Raw genomic sequence first — 15,272 nt, forward strand, 5'->3', positions numbered from 1 at the left:
TCACAATTTTTAAACTCCTAAAATAGTCACAGTTCTGTTTCTGTGCAAATGCCTTCACCTCATTTTTTAAAAGCAACAACCAACCAAAACCGTGGTGATTCCTCTGGTCTGCTTCATGTGGTCATGTCATGGTTCGCGCCCTTGAGAGTGACGTGCCGCATCATTTGTTCCTTGTATGGATGGGAGAAGCTTTCTTGCTCTCTCAGAGTGGCCACAGCGTGCCCTGAGGACAGGTCACTTGGTGGTCACACAGTCTTAAGCCAGATTACAAGGCTAGAGTGTCACCTTAGGTAGGAAATGGTGTGACTTTGGTCAAGGTCACTGTAATGGTTGGCTGGAGCGTCCTTTTGTGTGTGGTGCTGTCTTGATGACATCAGCCCATGGACTGGCTGTCTGAGGACACTTTCCACCTCCACTTTCTTTTTGTGTGATATATCGCAGCTCCGTTCTCAGCGGTACAGACTTACCCACCTGGAGGAATTCCATCTTCACTGCCGTTTCCACTGTGGCAGGGTCAGGAGCCTGCCAGGGGAGGCAGCGTGGTGTACGGGGGCAGCTTCTGAGGTGTGCATGGCCCTCAGAGGGGCCATCTGAGAAAGAGGGACAGGCGTATGGGAGGCCCGGGGGTCCCAGGTCCCTTCCTAAATCACCCGCCCTCCATCTGGGCTAACAGGGCCTGGACTGCCAGCCTCGGGTTTATTTAACAGATTGAGGAGTGTTTTTATTTTAATTATGTTAGGACAACTAAGAAAAACGGGTAAAATGTTACTGGCTCCGTGACACCCCTAAGGTGGCCAGTCTGCTGCCCGGTGGTGCTGGTGTGCCCCTGGGGGTGTCCCGGGTCAACGCACACTCACCTTCCAGCCTTCAGGGAGACTAGGCAGTGAGGGCTGTCTGGATCAGACCTCGCCTCTGGCCATCTTTTGTTTGGGACACTCACCGCTGCTTATGCGGCTCACTGCCCACATCTGTCCACCCGCTGTGGCCAACTCTGTGGTTCTTTCATGTATTACGTAGAAGACTCTTCACAAGGAGATGCCTCGCTCCCAGCGGCTGCAGCTCATCTAGGGACGGCAGGATAAACGTTTGCTTCTGTGCCTTTCTCCCTTGTTAAGATAACAGACTGCCTGGCATCCTTTCGATCCATCAGCGTGTATTTTTGTCACATCATTGTGAACTCATGGACTGAATCACAGGTGAAGGTTTCAGCTGAAGCTCAGAGATAATTATTCCGCCTGTGGCTGGGGGAGCAGGGGGAGCTCTTGCGGGTCGGCCCCGGCGTCCTTGATGTGATCCGGGAGTGTGTGGCTGTTGCCTCCCTATCCGCCAGGACAGGCTGCTCGGGGCTCATCATCCTCGTTTCCTGCCTCAGACCCGAGGCTGGCCATTTCTGCAGGGGGCCCTGGTTTCTTTTACTGACCAGAATGCCGCCAGTTGCAGTGCTCGTGAATACCGACTTGGCCTCTATTTCTAGATTCTTCGGTAAACACAGCTTCATGCTAGTGCTTCTCATTCAAATGCAGGACCGCAGGACTTTTTTTAACTTAAGGTTTTCTGTATGACAACCGTATTTCTTTTCTTCTGCCACCTATGTACATGCTACAGATTGTTTTTAAAGGTTACATGCTCTTTCTGACCAGTGGTCTGCGTGTTCGCGGCGCACACTGACTGGCGCAGCTGGGGCTGTGCCGCTGGACCGGGGGCCGGTGCCACCGTCACTGACTGGCGCAGCTGGGGCTGTGCCGCTGGACCGGGGGCCGGTGCCACTGTCACTGACTGGCGCAGCTGGGGCTGTGCCGCTGGACCGGGGGCCGGTGCCACCGTCACTGACTGGTGCAGCTGGGGCTGTGCCGCTGGACCGGGAGCCGGTGCCACCGTCCTCCACGTGCGTCTGCTGGCAGGCCCCGGCCCTGCGTGCTCAAGCAGTCCTGGGCATCAGGTCTTGGCTCAAGTGCTCCCGTCCTTGAATGTCTTATGCGCGTCCTCCTACTCTCTTCTGGTCCCACCTGCGGATCAGTCCTCTGACGAGACTCTGACTGCCCAGGACGCCCCAGGATTGTTTTCCTTCCTGCCCGAGGCCCGGTGGTTGTTGCTGACGGTGCCTGAGTGCTGGCCCTGCAGGACCAGTGCCCTCGCCCAAACCCTGCCTGGTCTTCCTCCAGGAGGGCTCCCGCCCCGCCCCAGCTCTCCTTCCTCCTCCAGACGTGCCCTTCCTCTGCAGCCCCCGCAGCTCCTCGCCAAAGAGCTGCCTCCCCTGTCCGCCTCCTCCGCGCAGGCTGCTGTCTGTCGGGCCCCTTTGCTGGGTCCTCCTTTTAACTTAGCTGTTTCTGAACCAGTTTCTTCCGTTTCTGGTTCCTGAGCTTCGTCCTCTCCTCCGAGTCTCTCTGTTGTGTGTGTGCTGTTCTCCCCGTGTCTTGTCATTTCTTGATCTCTTCGCCTGTTTGACACGGAAGGTCTTGCTTTCCTGGGGTGACAGTCTGCATTATCGTTTTTTCTTAAAGTATCATGGTTTTTGCTTGGTCATTTTTTTTAAAGATTTTTTATTTATTTGAGAGAGAGAGAATGAGAGAGAGAGAGCACATGAGAGGGAAGAGGGTCAGAGGGAGAAGCAGACTCCCCGCTGAGGAGGGAGCCCGATGCGGGACTCGATCCCGGGACTCCAGGATCATGACCTGAGCCGAAAGCAGTCGCCCAACCAACTGAGCCACCCAGGCGCCTGCTCACTCATTTTTCTGTGAAATTACTTTCTTGAGCTTCTACGAGGCTGGTTCGGGGCAGCTTTCCTCAGTTAGCTCCCCTGTGTGCGGGGACTGGCCTGCCTGTGGGTACCCGTGTGTGTATGCATGTGCATGTGGTGTCCAACAAGGAAGTCTGCTTCCTAAGGTTTCCCGCCTCTGTCACTCTCCCTGCTTTTGTCTTTCCGGTCTCTGGTGTCCTTGCCGCCCACTCCCCACTGCCTGTGTGGTGAGGCCCTGTTTAGGAGGTGCCTGGCAGGTGGGTCCTGGGATGCGTGGGGACCCACTGGGGGCAGGTCCCTGCACCCACCTCCTGCTGGTCACCAGCGGCCCAGTTCAGGGTCTTCTCCCCTTGTCCTGGCCAGGCTCTGTGGTGAGGACCTGCTGTGGCCCCGAGGCCCCCGTTGTCCCATCCGCCAGAGACCCCGCGCTGCTCTGACCCCCACAGCCTCGCAGGGCGAGTGGCTGCTGGTGGGTTGTCCTCTCCTGCCTGGACGGCACTATAAATGCTGCCGTTGGTTTGGGTTATGCTGTTCAGGTACTTTTTCTGTTTTTATGTGAAGATTCACAGAAATTTAAAAAACATGCTTCCGGGGCGCCTGGGTGGCTCAGCCGTTAAGCGTCTGCCTTCGGCTCAGGTCATGGTCCCGGGGTCCTGGGATCGAGCCCCGCGTCGGGCTCCCTGCTTGGCGGGAAGCCTGCCTCTCCCTCTCCCGCTCCCCCTGCTTGTGTTCCCTCTCTCGCTGTGTCTCTGTCAAATAAATAAATAAAATCTTAAAAAAAAATAAAAACCATGATTCCTCTCCCTCATTTCCAGAACCCTTCCAAATGCCCAGGAACTTTCCTTGTCATCAGTCGCTTGTTTAAGGGACGGAAAGTAGGGGCGCCTGGGTGGCTCAGGGGGTTGAGATTCTACTCTTGATTTCGGCTCAGGTTTGGTCTCAGGGTTGCGGGATCGAGCCCTCGATCTGGCGCCGTGCTGGGTGTGGAGCCTGCTTGAGCTTCTCCCTCTCCCTCTGCCCCTCCTCACCCCTCCCTCTCTTTAAAACAAGGTGGGGACAGAAAGGAGGGGCTGAAGCACAGGACTGCTAGTCCTGAATCCTCACCAGGGCCCTGGGGGCTCCTCCCCAGCCTGTTGTCCCTCTCCTCTGCTTTTCTTCTTTTCTTCCTTTTTCTTTGCACTCTGTTTTAAGTGGGCAGCTCAGTGGAACCAGCAGCATCCCCTCTGTTGTCCAGCCACTGCCCCCACCCATCTCCAGAACCTTCTTGGCCTGAGAACTGGGCCCCCCCCACCGGTGACACCCCCTGCCCCGCCCAGTCTGTGCAGCTGACTCCCGCAGGTAACTTGCGGCGTGCGCCCTTCTACCCCAGTGTCCCCGAGGCTCATCCGGCTGTGTCGTGTCAGTCTCCTTCCTTTTTAAGGCTGAATGATACCCCCGTAGCGCGGTGCGCACGCCGCACGTTGTTCACACATTTGTCCATGGTGGACACTGGGGTCGCTTCCAGCTTTAGCTGTCGTGAGGAATGTTGCTGTGAACATGGCTCATCACACGTCTGCTCGAGTCCCTGCTCCTCGGTTCCTTGGGCTTATTCCCAAATGTGGACTTGCTGGGCAGTGTAGTACGTCTGTGTTGAGTTTCCCGAGGAACCACCATGCTGTCTCCACGGCGGCTGCCCACTTGACCTGTTGCGAGCAGAGCAGAGCTGGGCTGTCTGCACGTCCTCGCTGGCACCTGTTACTTCCTGGGGGTTTTCATGTGGGGTTTTTCCCTTTTTCATGATAGCCCTAATAGGTATGCCCAAGACTATTCTTTTATGAGCTGATTTCTTACTTGTGGAATGAAAACTTTTGCTTTATCATCTTCTCTGTTCCATTCGATTCCTTTCTAAGAGGCTGAGGCAAAATAGTCCTTAGAAATTAAAGCCTGTGACTGACCGGTGCCTGCCATGAGTGTCAAGACAGCAGTACCAGGCTTTTCTAGAGACTGACACACAGCACTGAAGGGGGCTGGGTGGGCTCGCTCTGTGCTCGTGGGCATCTGTAAGAAGACCCCTCGGTTGGGGAGGACAGGTGCCGTTTCTGTTGTGGGGTAGTATTCTTATGCTGCTTTTCTTCTTCTAACTTCTGTTTCCTGCTTTTCCCTAAGTAATACTCACCTGAGCAAGAAATGGTGCCTTCCATGCTTTCCTAAAATTTGGCTAATTCAGGTCTGAGCTAATTATTGTACTTTAAAAGGAAAGTTTAGGTAATGCTTTATTTTGCGCAGCTTAATTCTTAGATCCTTATTTTACTTCATTTTTTCAAAGTGATAATGAGTTTGACCCAAATTTCAAAACAACAGCAGTTACTCTTTACTGTGAAATGGTGACCCTTTCTGTCTGCTTCATTCTGTAACTTTAGGATCTTCAGTATAGTTTCGGAAAATTAAGCTTCTGTTAGAAATGTTTACTTATATCTATTGATATTTTGCAATGTATGGGATTCTTCCCTTTTGATGTTCAAAGGAAAGTGGTTGAAGACTTAGACTTCATTCAGCCTTCATGCGTAGGTATTGCTCGTGAGAACATCTGCCTTATCATTGCCAAGCCACCTTGCCAGGGGTGGAAAAGTAGTAAGGAATTTTTTCAACGTGACTGTTTATCTTAGGTCCTTGCACAGGGAGGTCTGCAGACCAGCAAATCGGCATCACCTGGGAGCTTGCGAGTTCTCAGGTTGCATCCCAGACACACTTTATCACAAAGTACCTCAAAGTGTAGTGGCTTCAAACAGCGATCGTTTTCTATTCCTCAGGATCCTTCGGGTCAGGGATTTAGGCAGAGCTCAGCCCATAGCTCTCCTGTTCCAGCACTGGCACGGAATTGTCTCCTGACCTGCACACCAGCTCCAGGAGGGGAAGGGTGGGGGTGGGACACCTGCAGGGGCGGGGCAGGGGGGCAGGGGTCAGACAGGGGTGGGGAGGGGGTGGGACAGGCGGTGGAGTGGGGTGCGGGGGCAGGGGCATGGTGGTGGGGGGTAGGGTAAAGATAGGAGGGGGAGCAGGGGTGGGTGGGCCTGCTTATCTCCGGCTTCAGCGAGAACTCGCCCACTCAAGTGCGGTTGTAATTCCAAGCCATTTCCAGGAGGTTGTCAGTTAGAATCTAAATTAAGTACCTGATTTACAGTCTATAAATCTATTTTCTTTCTCCATGAATATTTCAAGGAGACTCAGTGTGAGGGTAAGGAGTGTTTTTGGAAGATGTTTGCAATACAAACCTAATACGTTTAGCCTCTGCTTTAGATAGATCGGCCTCTGCATCGGTCGGCAAAGACGTGAGATCTCCACTCTCACCTGTGTCCCCTTTCCTGAGAAGGGATGAGTGTCTCAGGCTTGTCTGCTGGAACCTGTGGGGACGGACACCTGCGGGACGGACACCTGCGGGGACGGACACCTGTGGGGACGGACACCTGTGGGGACACCTGCGGGGAAGGACACCTGTGAGGATGGACACCTGCGGGGACGGACACCTGTGGGGACGGACACCTGTGGGGACACCTGCGGGGAAGGACACCTGTGAGGACGGACACCTGCGGGGACGGACACCTGTGGGGACAGACACCTGTGGGGACACCTGCGGGGACGGACACCTGTGGGGACGGACACCTATGGGGAAGGACACCTGCGGGGACGGACACCTGCGGGGAAGGACACCTGCGGGGACGGACACCTGCGGGGAAGGACACCTGCGGGGAAGGACACCTGCGGGGACGGACACCTGCGGGGAAGGACACCTGCGGGGACACCTGCGGGGACGGACACCTGTGGGGACGGACACCTGTGAGGACGGACACCTGCAGGGACGGACACCTGCGGGGGCGGACACCTGCGGGGGCGGACACCTGGTGGGGACGGACACCTGCGGGGAAGGACACCTGGCGGGGAAGGACACCTGCGGGGACGGACACCTGCGGGGAAGGACACCTGTGAGGACGGACACCTGCGGGGAAGGACACCTGTGAGGACGGACACCTTGGGGGACGGACACCTGTGGGGACGGACACCTGCGGGGACGGACACCTGTGGGGACACCTGCGGGGACGGACACCTGCGGGGAAGGACACCTGTGAGGACGGACACCTGTGGGGACGGACATCTGCGGGGACGGACACCTGCGGGGAAGGACACCTATAGGGAAGGACACCGGAAAGGACAGGGAACTGCCAGGAAGCAATAACCTCTTCAGGAAATCAGATTATTCAAGTACATTACCTCCATTTAGAAGATTTTTGAAGGCTTTAAAAAAAATAAAGCCAGATGAATAATTTTAGGATTACATACCCAAAGCAGAACAATTGCTTTTACAATTTACAAAGCATATTACGTGGTCTGTCTCCTGAAGGATTAAATATAGAATTTTTTTTAAAGATTTTATTTATTTGACAGAGGGTGAGAGAGCACAAGCAGAGGGAGAGGGAGAAGCAGACTCCCCGCTGAGCAGGGAGCCCGATGTGGGACTCGATCCCGGGACTCCGGGATCATGACCTGAGCTGAAGGCAGACGCTCAACCATTCGAGCCACCCAGGCGCCCTGGAGGATTAAATATAAAGAGATTGGTACAGGTGTTCTTATAGTTCCTAGAAAAAAACGTGGATAGCTGTCAAAAAGCTTGATCAAGAAAAAAAGATTTTTTCTTCATTTCCTTCCAGTTTGTGTGTCTGTTTATATGTATGTGTTAGAATTCTGTGGATTGTATTGTGTTCTGGGTGATTATTCTTTGGCCTGTCCTTAACTGATGGTCACTCTAATAGAGAAGGTGATTAAAGTCACATGACTTTGTTCTAACGTAAGAAAAGTCGCATTGTTTCATACCGGCTGGAATCTAGAATCAGCTGGTTTTGAGAAATCTTGACTTTCGAGAAAGTAAAGTTTCATGATAATTAGCTAATTTTTATATCTGCCCCCAAATCGTTTTTTGACAGCAGGGACATCTTCATTATGTAATTGTAAGTGGAGCTTCAGAAACCAATTGTAACAAGTAACCCCTTCCTCTGAGCGTTTCCTCCTCAGGAGGTAAGACTTCCTGGAGGTCACCGGAGGGCAGCTGTCATCCTCTCTTGGAAGCTGCTCGGGGAGCTACTGTTCCTGCTCCAAGTTCTGTCATTTGGGGTGTTTTTACTGTTGTTATCTTACAATGGCTAAGTCCGTGAAGACCATGTTAAACATTTTTACACAGATAATACTAAATATGGAAAACGTGTACTTTTACTTTTAGTCACAAACATGCGAATCAGGAACTTGGAAGAAAGGTTTGTAGGACCAGACTAACCCCAAAATACCTAGCTTAAATGTCTGCCATACAACTTGATTCCTCTTTCCTCCCCAGGTTTACCCCCATTTCTCCATGTGGGACTTGTCACCTTGAAGCTGAGTTGAGTGTAGATCTCAGTTAATGTTCCTTTGAAGTCACAAGGATGTAGACTTAATGAGACAAGATGCTTCTCTCTGCGTTAGACTGCGCGCGCGGCAGGCGAGGGTTAGCCACGTCCCATATGGTCAGTCCTGCAGACTTCCTGACCGTCTCTTTCTCGTTAAGACTCCAGCGTATTTAAGACTGAGAAAGTCTGTAACGGAATTTAAACAAGGGGAATATAGGCATTTTATTTAAAGTTGGTGCTACTCATACTTTGCTTTGCTTATGCAGTTTTCCTGGAAATCTCAGGTTACAGCTCTATATTTTTTTTTAAGTTTTATTTAAGTAACCTCTGCATCCCACATGGGGCTCAAACTCACAACCCTGAGATCAAGAGTTTAATGCTCTACCGACTGAGCCAGCCAGGCGCCCCTACAGAGCTACTTTAATCATTTGTCCAAGTGGGACCAACCAAGAATTAGATGAAAATTTTCTGAAAAGTGGTTAATTGGATATTTTGCATTTAAAAGAATCTGTTACCTGAAGAATTTAGGTAATGTCTTGTTTTTCATGTTAGCCCATCCTGACATTTGTGTAAACATGTAATTAGGAAATTGTTTTATTATAGCTGTTCTTTTACTGTCTGAAAGTGGTGAGCAGTTGGGATTAAAGCATGTGATTAAAAGTTGTCAGTTTTAACAAGCAAACTCAGCTCAGCCTCTTAGTATACTTGCTATGTCAAGCATACAGAAAGAAATAGATATTAAACTTACAGTAAGCAAAGAATGGGTCAGTATTCCAAAAATTATGGCTTAGGAGAGTATTCCTGTGCAGTCCTAAAACTCAGCGACCCCATTCCATAAGACATCATCGTCCTCCCTGGCCCTGCAGCGAGGGTCTGTGTCAGGGAAGATGGAGGATGTTGACTCTGACAAATACCCAGTCTAGATTCTAAGTGTCCTTCTGTCAGTGGACGTTCTCTCTCTAGCCATGGTCTTGAGAAATGTGGAGCCCTTATAGTGCATGTGTGGCTGAGTCTGACTCTTTCCGCTCCCATGGTAGCAAATGGCAGGTCCACTTGGAAAGCACTGATAATAAATGATATGCACAAACTGTATCCAGATTGGTTCAGTCAGGTTTGAAGAAAACCCAACGCATATGAAAACGAGAGTCTGCAACACTGATGTTAATGAGGGGATAATCCTTTACATGTCTGAATCACAAATGCATAGATCCCCAGAGTTACAAGATTAGATTACACACAATTTCAGGAACACCTGTGTAAGGGTTAGGCTGCATCTAACTCTTGGGTAAGAGTGCTGAGTTTTATTGATTTAAGTGACTATCAGTGTGCTAGTAAGTGGTCACGTTTGGGGCAGTGGAAAAAGAAATTGGGATTTATTAACTGCTCTTTCTCTCTTTTTTGCCAGATTTAGAAATGGCTGTTGCATACTGGAATTTAGTATTATCTGGAAGGTTTAAATTTTTAGATCTTTGGAACACCTTCTTACTGGTAAGTGTCCTCCAGCTTCTTGCTGTGTGTGCCCAGTGTGATGGGGTCAGCAGATTACGAGGCTATGTTATCTGACCAAGGTGTTCCGTATGGACGGTGGGTCGTCGGGGTTCCTTACGGTGACCACACGGCCACACCGCCATGCACAGTGCCACAGCCATGGAGCTCTAAGCAGGGCCGTCCCGAGGCCAATGTCCAAAGCAGCTCAGGGAGCCACACACAGAACCCCCAGCTAGACTTTCAGATGCCCTGCAGACCTGGGCCGTCATCCATCCACTACCTTTTCTGAGGAACTCAAACTAATTCTGTGCTTCCTCTGAGAAACTTGAAATGCCTGAAGAAAGCACCAGTCGCACATGTCCTGGACGTTGATTCTGGCCCCAGACTGTGGATTGTAACCCGGTGTCCAGCGCGCTCATAGTGACACACTTTTAAACGTGTTTACGATCTTCAGAAGGAAAAAGGAGGGCTTAGTTGGCCCCTTGGAAGAGTCTGTCCGTGCCAGCGACGGGCCTCTGAGTGGTGCTGGGCCTTCGTGGTGGGGCGGCTCCTCCTTGCTGTGAGTCAGGGAGCGGGTGTCACAGTGTGAAGCGTGTGGAGCATGGGGTCTCGCTGCAGAACAGTCACATGATGTCGGTGTGCCCAGACCCACTGTGTCGCTCCCTCCGTGAACGTGTGAGGGGGCGTGACTTCTCACGGCACAGACCCCAGCCTGGCTGACGCCCATCCTTCCTCGGGGGGCCCGTGTGTGTAGGGGCCTCTTTGAAGCGGCGTGGGAGAGCTGAGACGCCCGTCACATTTCCTCTGCTCCACCACTTAGTAGTTTGGGGCCGGCGACCTCAGTTGCAGACGTTCCCAGAGATGGGACAGCACCCTCACAGCAGCACCTTGGGAACCCCCCCAGAGCCCTACACAGGAGAGTGGGTAAAAAGTCAGTAGAACGCTCCCAGACGCAGTGACCACAGCTGAGTCCAGGCCCACTGTTGAGCGGGAGAAAGCTGCTGCATGTCCTGGGGTAGCTTTAGATAAATGCACAAGGACAGGGTGAGCGTGGTGCATGGTCCCTTGAGGGTGCACTGTGCTAGGCGGGGAGGGCAGGAGAGGACCGTGGCCGCAAGGACTGCAGGGTGGAACCTTCCGCGAGGCGGTGCATCCCAGCACAGACATGCGGTGTTCTCCACCTGTTTGGTAGATCTCAAGTATTGAATCACGTGTTTTTAGACCATCACCCCATCCTAGTATAGAGAGAAATAAATTGTGTCCAAATGCAGTTTGCCTGTTCGTCCTGCATTGTGTCTGAATCAGTGGGGGTTAGGTAGAGATTTGAAGTGCTGCCCTTGTATTTGAAACAGATTATAATCTTGGTATTTTAAATGTTTATTCTGTTTTTTAAATAAGTCTACTTTTCCATATTTATATGTTGACACTGTGCAGCTCCTAAGATTTATCCGGAAGCCTCTTACTGTTCCTAATGTCCAGCAGTGTGAGTGGTGGTTCTTAGTCTGCATCAGATTGCAGACTGAGCCAACTAGACAGTGGGACGCTGGAGGTCACATCTGTTTCTCAAGTCTGGTGGGTTTTTTTCTCTTATGTATTAGGAGCATCACAAAAGATCAATCCCAAGGGACACTTGGAACCTTCTGCTAGATTTTGGAAATATGATTGCAGATGATATGTCTAACTATGACGAAGAAGGTACGGGAAGTCCTGGTGCTTCAGATGGTGGCCAGAAACGCTGACATGCAGGCTGCCTCTCTCTGCCCTGGGGCACAGGACGGTGCTGACCAGCTCCAGCCGACTCTGGGCCGCCCCCTCAGGGCAGTGGGGGTAATGGCCGTAATAATAGTTACCCCTTTAGTGTGTCTGTCAACTGCACGAAAGAGAAATAGGGCTTCAAGATGTAGCTTCAATTCAGAGGAGAGTGTCCCCTAAACTAAAGCATTTCCCAGGTGGCCATGCAGAGAGGTGTTTGGGAACCGCCGCCCCAAGTACACGATCCTGTGTGGACCCCCCCCCCCCGCCCGTCATGCTACTGACGTCGGCCTGAAGATTCCAGCTGGTGCTTGACGTAAACATAGTCACATATCTGTGGTTCCTCCCCCCAGCTATCTCGGGCCAGCCGTTCAGGGATCATTTACGTGCCCGCCACCCTGGGCGCTGGGCCACGGTAGGGAAGGAGGCTCCGTCTCGGCCCGCCCGCCGTGTGCTTCCTCCGTGCCCAGCCTGGAGGCCACCCTCTGGGACAGCTCCTCACCTCCCTGCTCTTGGCACTGGAAAGTGAAGGCTCACCGCCCTGGCGTGCATATCTGTGTGTGTCCTCTGCACTGAGCATGGAGCAGGGTGTGAGTGAATGGGTGGGTAGTTGACCCTAGACAGGCCCCGCTCCTGGGAGCTTAGCTACGGCGGCGAGACACAGCTCGTCCGTCCAGGGAGAAGGAGCCAGCCACTTACAGTGAGTGTGTGTCTGGCCGGCGGGGGGTGTCCCAGGTTCTTGGGTGGTCCGGGCCGCTTGGGAGTGTGGGGGTGGCCTAGGCTGGAGGGGAAAGGCCCCAGGGAGAAAAGGAAGGGTGCTGGGTGGCCAGGAAGCTGTGTTCCGCAGGGAGGGCAGGGGGCCCTGCAGCCAGCCAGGCCCGCCTGCCCTGTCGTTAGAGGCCGTGTCCGCACGAGCGGGTCTGGCCAGAGCCGGAGAAATGGGTTTCACTGGCCAATTCCTTCAGAGAAACAGGCTGGAAAACTCACTTGAGTTCTTGCAATACAGACATTGTGAGAAGAATGCTCTGAATACAAAAATATTACTCTAAACTGTTGATTTCTTAAAATATCCATGTGTTTGCTTTCCCGTAGGAGCATGGCCTGTTCTCATAGATGATTTCGTGGAGTACGCGCGGCCAGTCGTTACGGGCGCTAAGCGCAGCCCTTTCTAGGCAGGAAATTAAGATGCTGAGAGGAAGGGCCTCCTGCAAGGGGACGCTTGGTCGGTCGCTGTGCCCGTGTCGCTGGCCCTGGCAGTCACCCTCGGCCAGCCGGGCACTGGAATGACCTCCCCCTGCTACAGAAAGGGCTGAGTTGGACACTGGAAGGAGCTCCTCAGAAGACACTGCTTTGGGATATGCCTGGGCGTGACTATTACTTTAGGAGATTTCTGCTTGATTATTATTATACTTGCGACAAAGTGACTCAGAGCCTGTTTGCAGGGCGGCAGAGCGTGCCATTTAATTCATGATGTACGGTGATCACCACCAGTGACCACAGCTCCTGCTGGGGCGCCTTGTAATTCCGCTTAAAAAACAGTATTTGTGTCCTCGGCAGGATGCTGTGTTTTTCTGCAAGTCAAAGCTGGTATCCGTGTGCCCTACAGAACATCTGACACGGATTCAAACATTTAATAAACTGGTGCCAGGAATTCGAGATTTCTATTTTCTGATTTATCAAATATCTAGATTTATTAGCTCTATTTTTATTTTAATTCCCTGTCGATGTTCACGTGAAAGTCATTCCGTGGTCCTCGGTGTGTGGCAGTTTGCGAGGTGATGACACATGTGGGCTGTGACCCCGGGGGCGTTATTGTAAACAGTGACAAGTTGCGGATCTTTTCTTTCCAATGTCATTTGAATAAGCTCCCTAAAAAATTTTGTAAAGTATGTTTTTTTAAAAAATGTATTTTATTACATTTAAAAAGACATTTTTCCATGAAAAGTATTTCTTTTACAAGCAAAGGAGTCCAGATTTAAAAGTCATGTGAGTTGGTTCCTTCCAGCGTCTGAGAGGCCTGTCGCCCGCCCTCTGGCTGTGTGTGTGGTTGCACACGTCTCGTTGCCCGCAACACCCACGGGGAAACCTCCACCTCATTTCCACCTGAAGCCCGTGCTCGTCATGTTGCCGTCTGAGTCTTCCAGTGTTTGCTGGCCAGAGAAGACCGTCCAGCGAGGCCCAGAACCTGCCCTCCGAGCATGGGAGGCCCGTGATGCCACCTGCTTTCCGTTTGGAAAAAGCTGCGTGTTCTAAAAATCACTGTGTGGACCCTACCTCATGCGTGAAAAGATCTTCATGTCACAAGTGTTTCTGCTGCCGGCCCGCAACCCTGTGTACGAGACAGATGAGTTGGGGTCACTTCACGGGAGAGAGGAAGCTCACTTTGGATTTTCTGTACATGGACAGTGTGCCTGAAATGTGTGCTTGAGTTGACTTTCACAAACATGGTTCTGAGTTTCTGGAAGCCCCGTGCCCAGTGGGGGGTTTTTGCCTACTTGCTGTGTGTGAACTATGTATGCTTTTGGAAAGGAGTCTTTCAAAGGGACAGCAGGCCGTGGAGGGCAGGAAAGGGGCCTGAGGCTGGGACACCACCGTCGGGGCTGGGGCGGCCCCAGCCCGCTCTCCCAGGCCTGTGCATCCATGGCAGCAAAGGGACAAACAAGGCTGTCTCCACCTGCGAGCCTGGGGTTCTAAGAGAGCACTTATTTTGTAGAATAAAAGCCTCTACAATTTTAATGCATCCTTCGAGGCTTCGTGGCTTCCTGCCATGGAAGTGTTCTGCTCAGACAAGGCTGTGGAGCTTGGGTAATCTCCCACAAATCCTGGAGGTCTGTAGCACCTGTTCATTCTTAGGATTCAGAGTTACGGCAGGGGAGGCTCTATGCAGCTGTTTATCAGTAGATAACAGAACCTTAGTGGTTGGACAAAGGCTCTTCAAAAAACTGTAGGTTTCTTTTTCTTCTATTCTATATATTTAAGGCATGCATGCTATGAGGGTGCCAAGAGCTTCGGAAACATTAAAATAAATTTTTTTCTCTGGTCTGGTGGGGTCCTTCCAGTTCTGTTCTCGGCTGCCCAGGTGCTGGGTGCCATGGGACCCACAGGACCACAGCCCCTCTGGGGACACCCCCCGTGTGTGGCCTGCACCCCTGCTTAGACGGACAGCCTGGCCGGGTGCTCTCCTTCCCGTCACCAGAGTGTGCCCACTAAATGTGGTTGTTTCCATGTGAAAATTAGAGGCTTTCCTTTAGCTGATGGGCATCACATACCAGAACACACTGGAATGCAAACTATAAATCTATTGAGAACACACAAACCACCCAGATATAATAGGGCTTAGTAAAGACACGGAGCGCCTGCCAGGAATTTCCGGAAGAGATGGGACCCCGTCTTCCCATGCTGGGGGCCTGTGCATGTCTGAGTGCCGCACTCCGGCCCTCAGACTCCAGGTGCACAGTGGGGCTCCAGGCGCGCAGTGGGGCTCCATGAATGCTCCCCCACCAGGTGGGGGGTGCCCACGCTGCCCGGACAGCATGGAGCTGCTCCTGGCCACTTCACGAAAGGTTTCCACAGCCTCAGAGCCAGCAGAAGAAATGAGCCACAGACCACCTCTTCAACCAAGTAGCTGTTCGAACGACGCTCTTCCACCCGCACCGGGTGGTGGTCTGAGTGGAGGGCCTGTCTTGTCCCGCTGGATGGGGAGCACACGGGCCTCGCCCCACAGGACCCTGCTGGCTGGAAGACTATTCCAGAGCCTCCTTGTAACAAGTGCTGATTGAACACTCCCTGTGCTCAAGTATCCGGTTGTTAGTGAAAGAAATGCTATTCTTATTAGACATGATTCTCAGATCCAGGTGTGATGGGTCCCACTTCTGGTCTGATGA

General features: G+C 52.2%; 1 protein-coding gene across 12 annotated transcripts in view; it reads left to right on the plus strand.

Annotated features, from left to right (window-relative positions):
• Positions 1 to 14,428, plus strand: part of DCUN1D2 (defective in cullin neddylation 1 domain containing 2) — a 33,688-nt gene extending 19,260 nt beyond the window's left edge. For 10 of the 12 annotated variants that reach the window (XM_027589710.2, XM_027589704.2, XM_027589705.2 and 7 more), the window contains 3 exons: positions 9,554 to 9,636; positions 11,235 to 11,331; positions 12,481 to 14,428. In XM_027589710.2, coding sequence (XP_027445511.1) covers positions 9,554 to 9,636; positions 11,235 to 11,331; positions 12,481 to 12,560 — 260 coding nt within the window. In that variant the 3' untranslated portion in view covers positions 12,561 to 14,428. Of the gene's footprint in view, positions 1 to 9,553; positions 9,637 to 11,234; positions 11,464 to 12,480 lie in introns of all 12 variants that reach the window. The other 2 variants (XR_003519141.2, XM_035726708.1) reach the window with 2 other exon arrangements.
• The last annotated feature ends 844 nt before the right edge of the window (positions 14,429 to 15,272 follow it).

This window comes from Zalophus californianus, chromosome 3 (genome assembly GCF_009762305.2).
Source record: "Zalophus californianus isolate mZalCal1 chromosome 3, mZalCal1.pri.v2, whole genome shotgun sequence".
NCBI lineage: Eukaryota > Metazoa > Chordata > Mammalia > Carnivora > Otariidae > Zalophus > Zalophus californianus.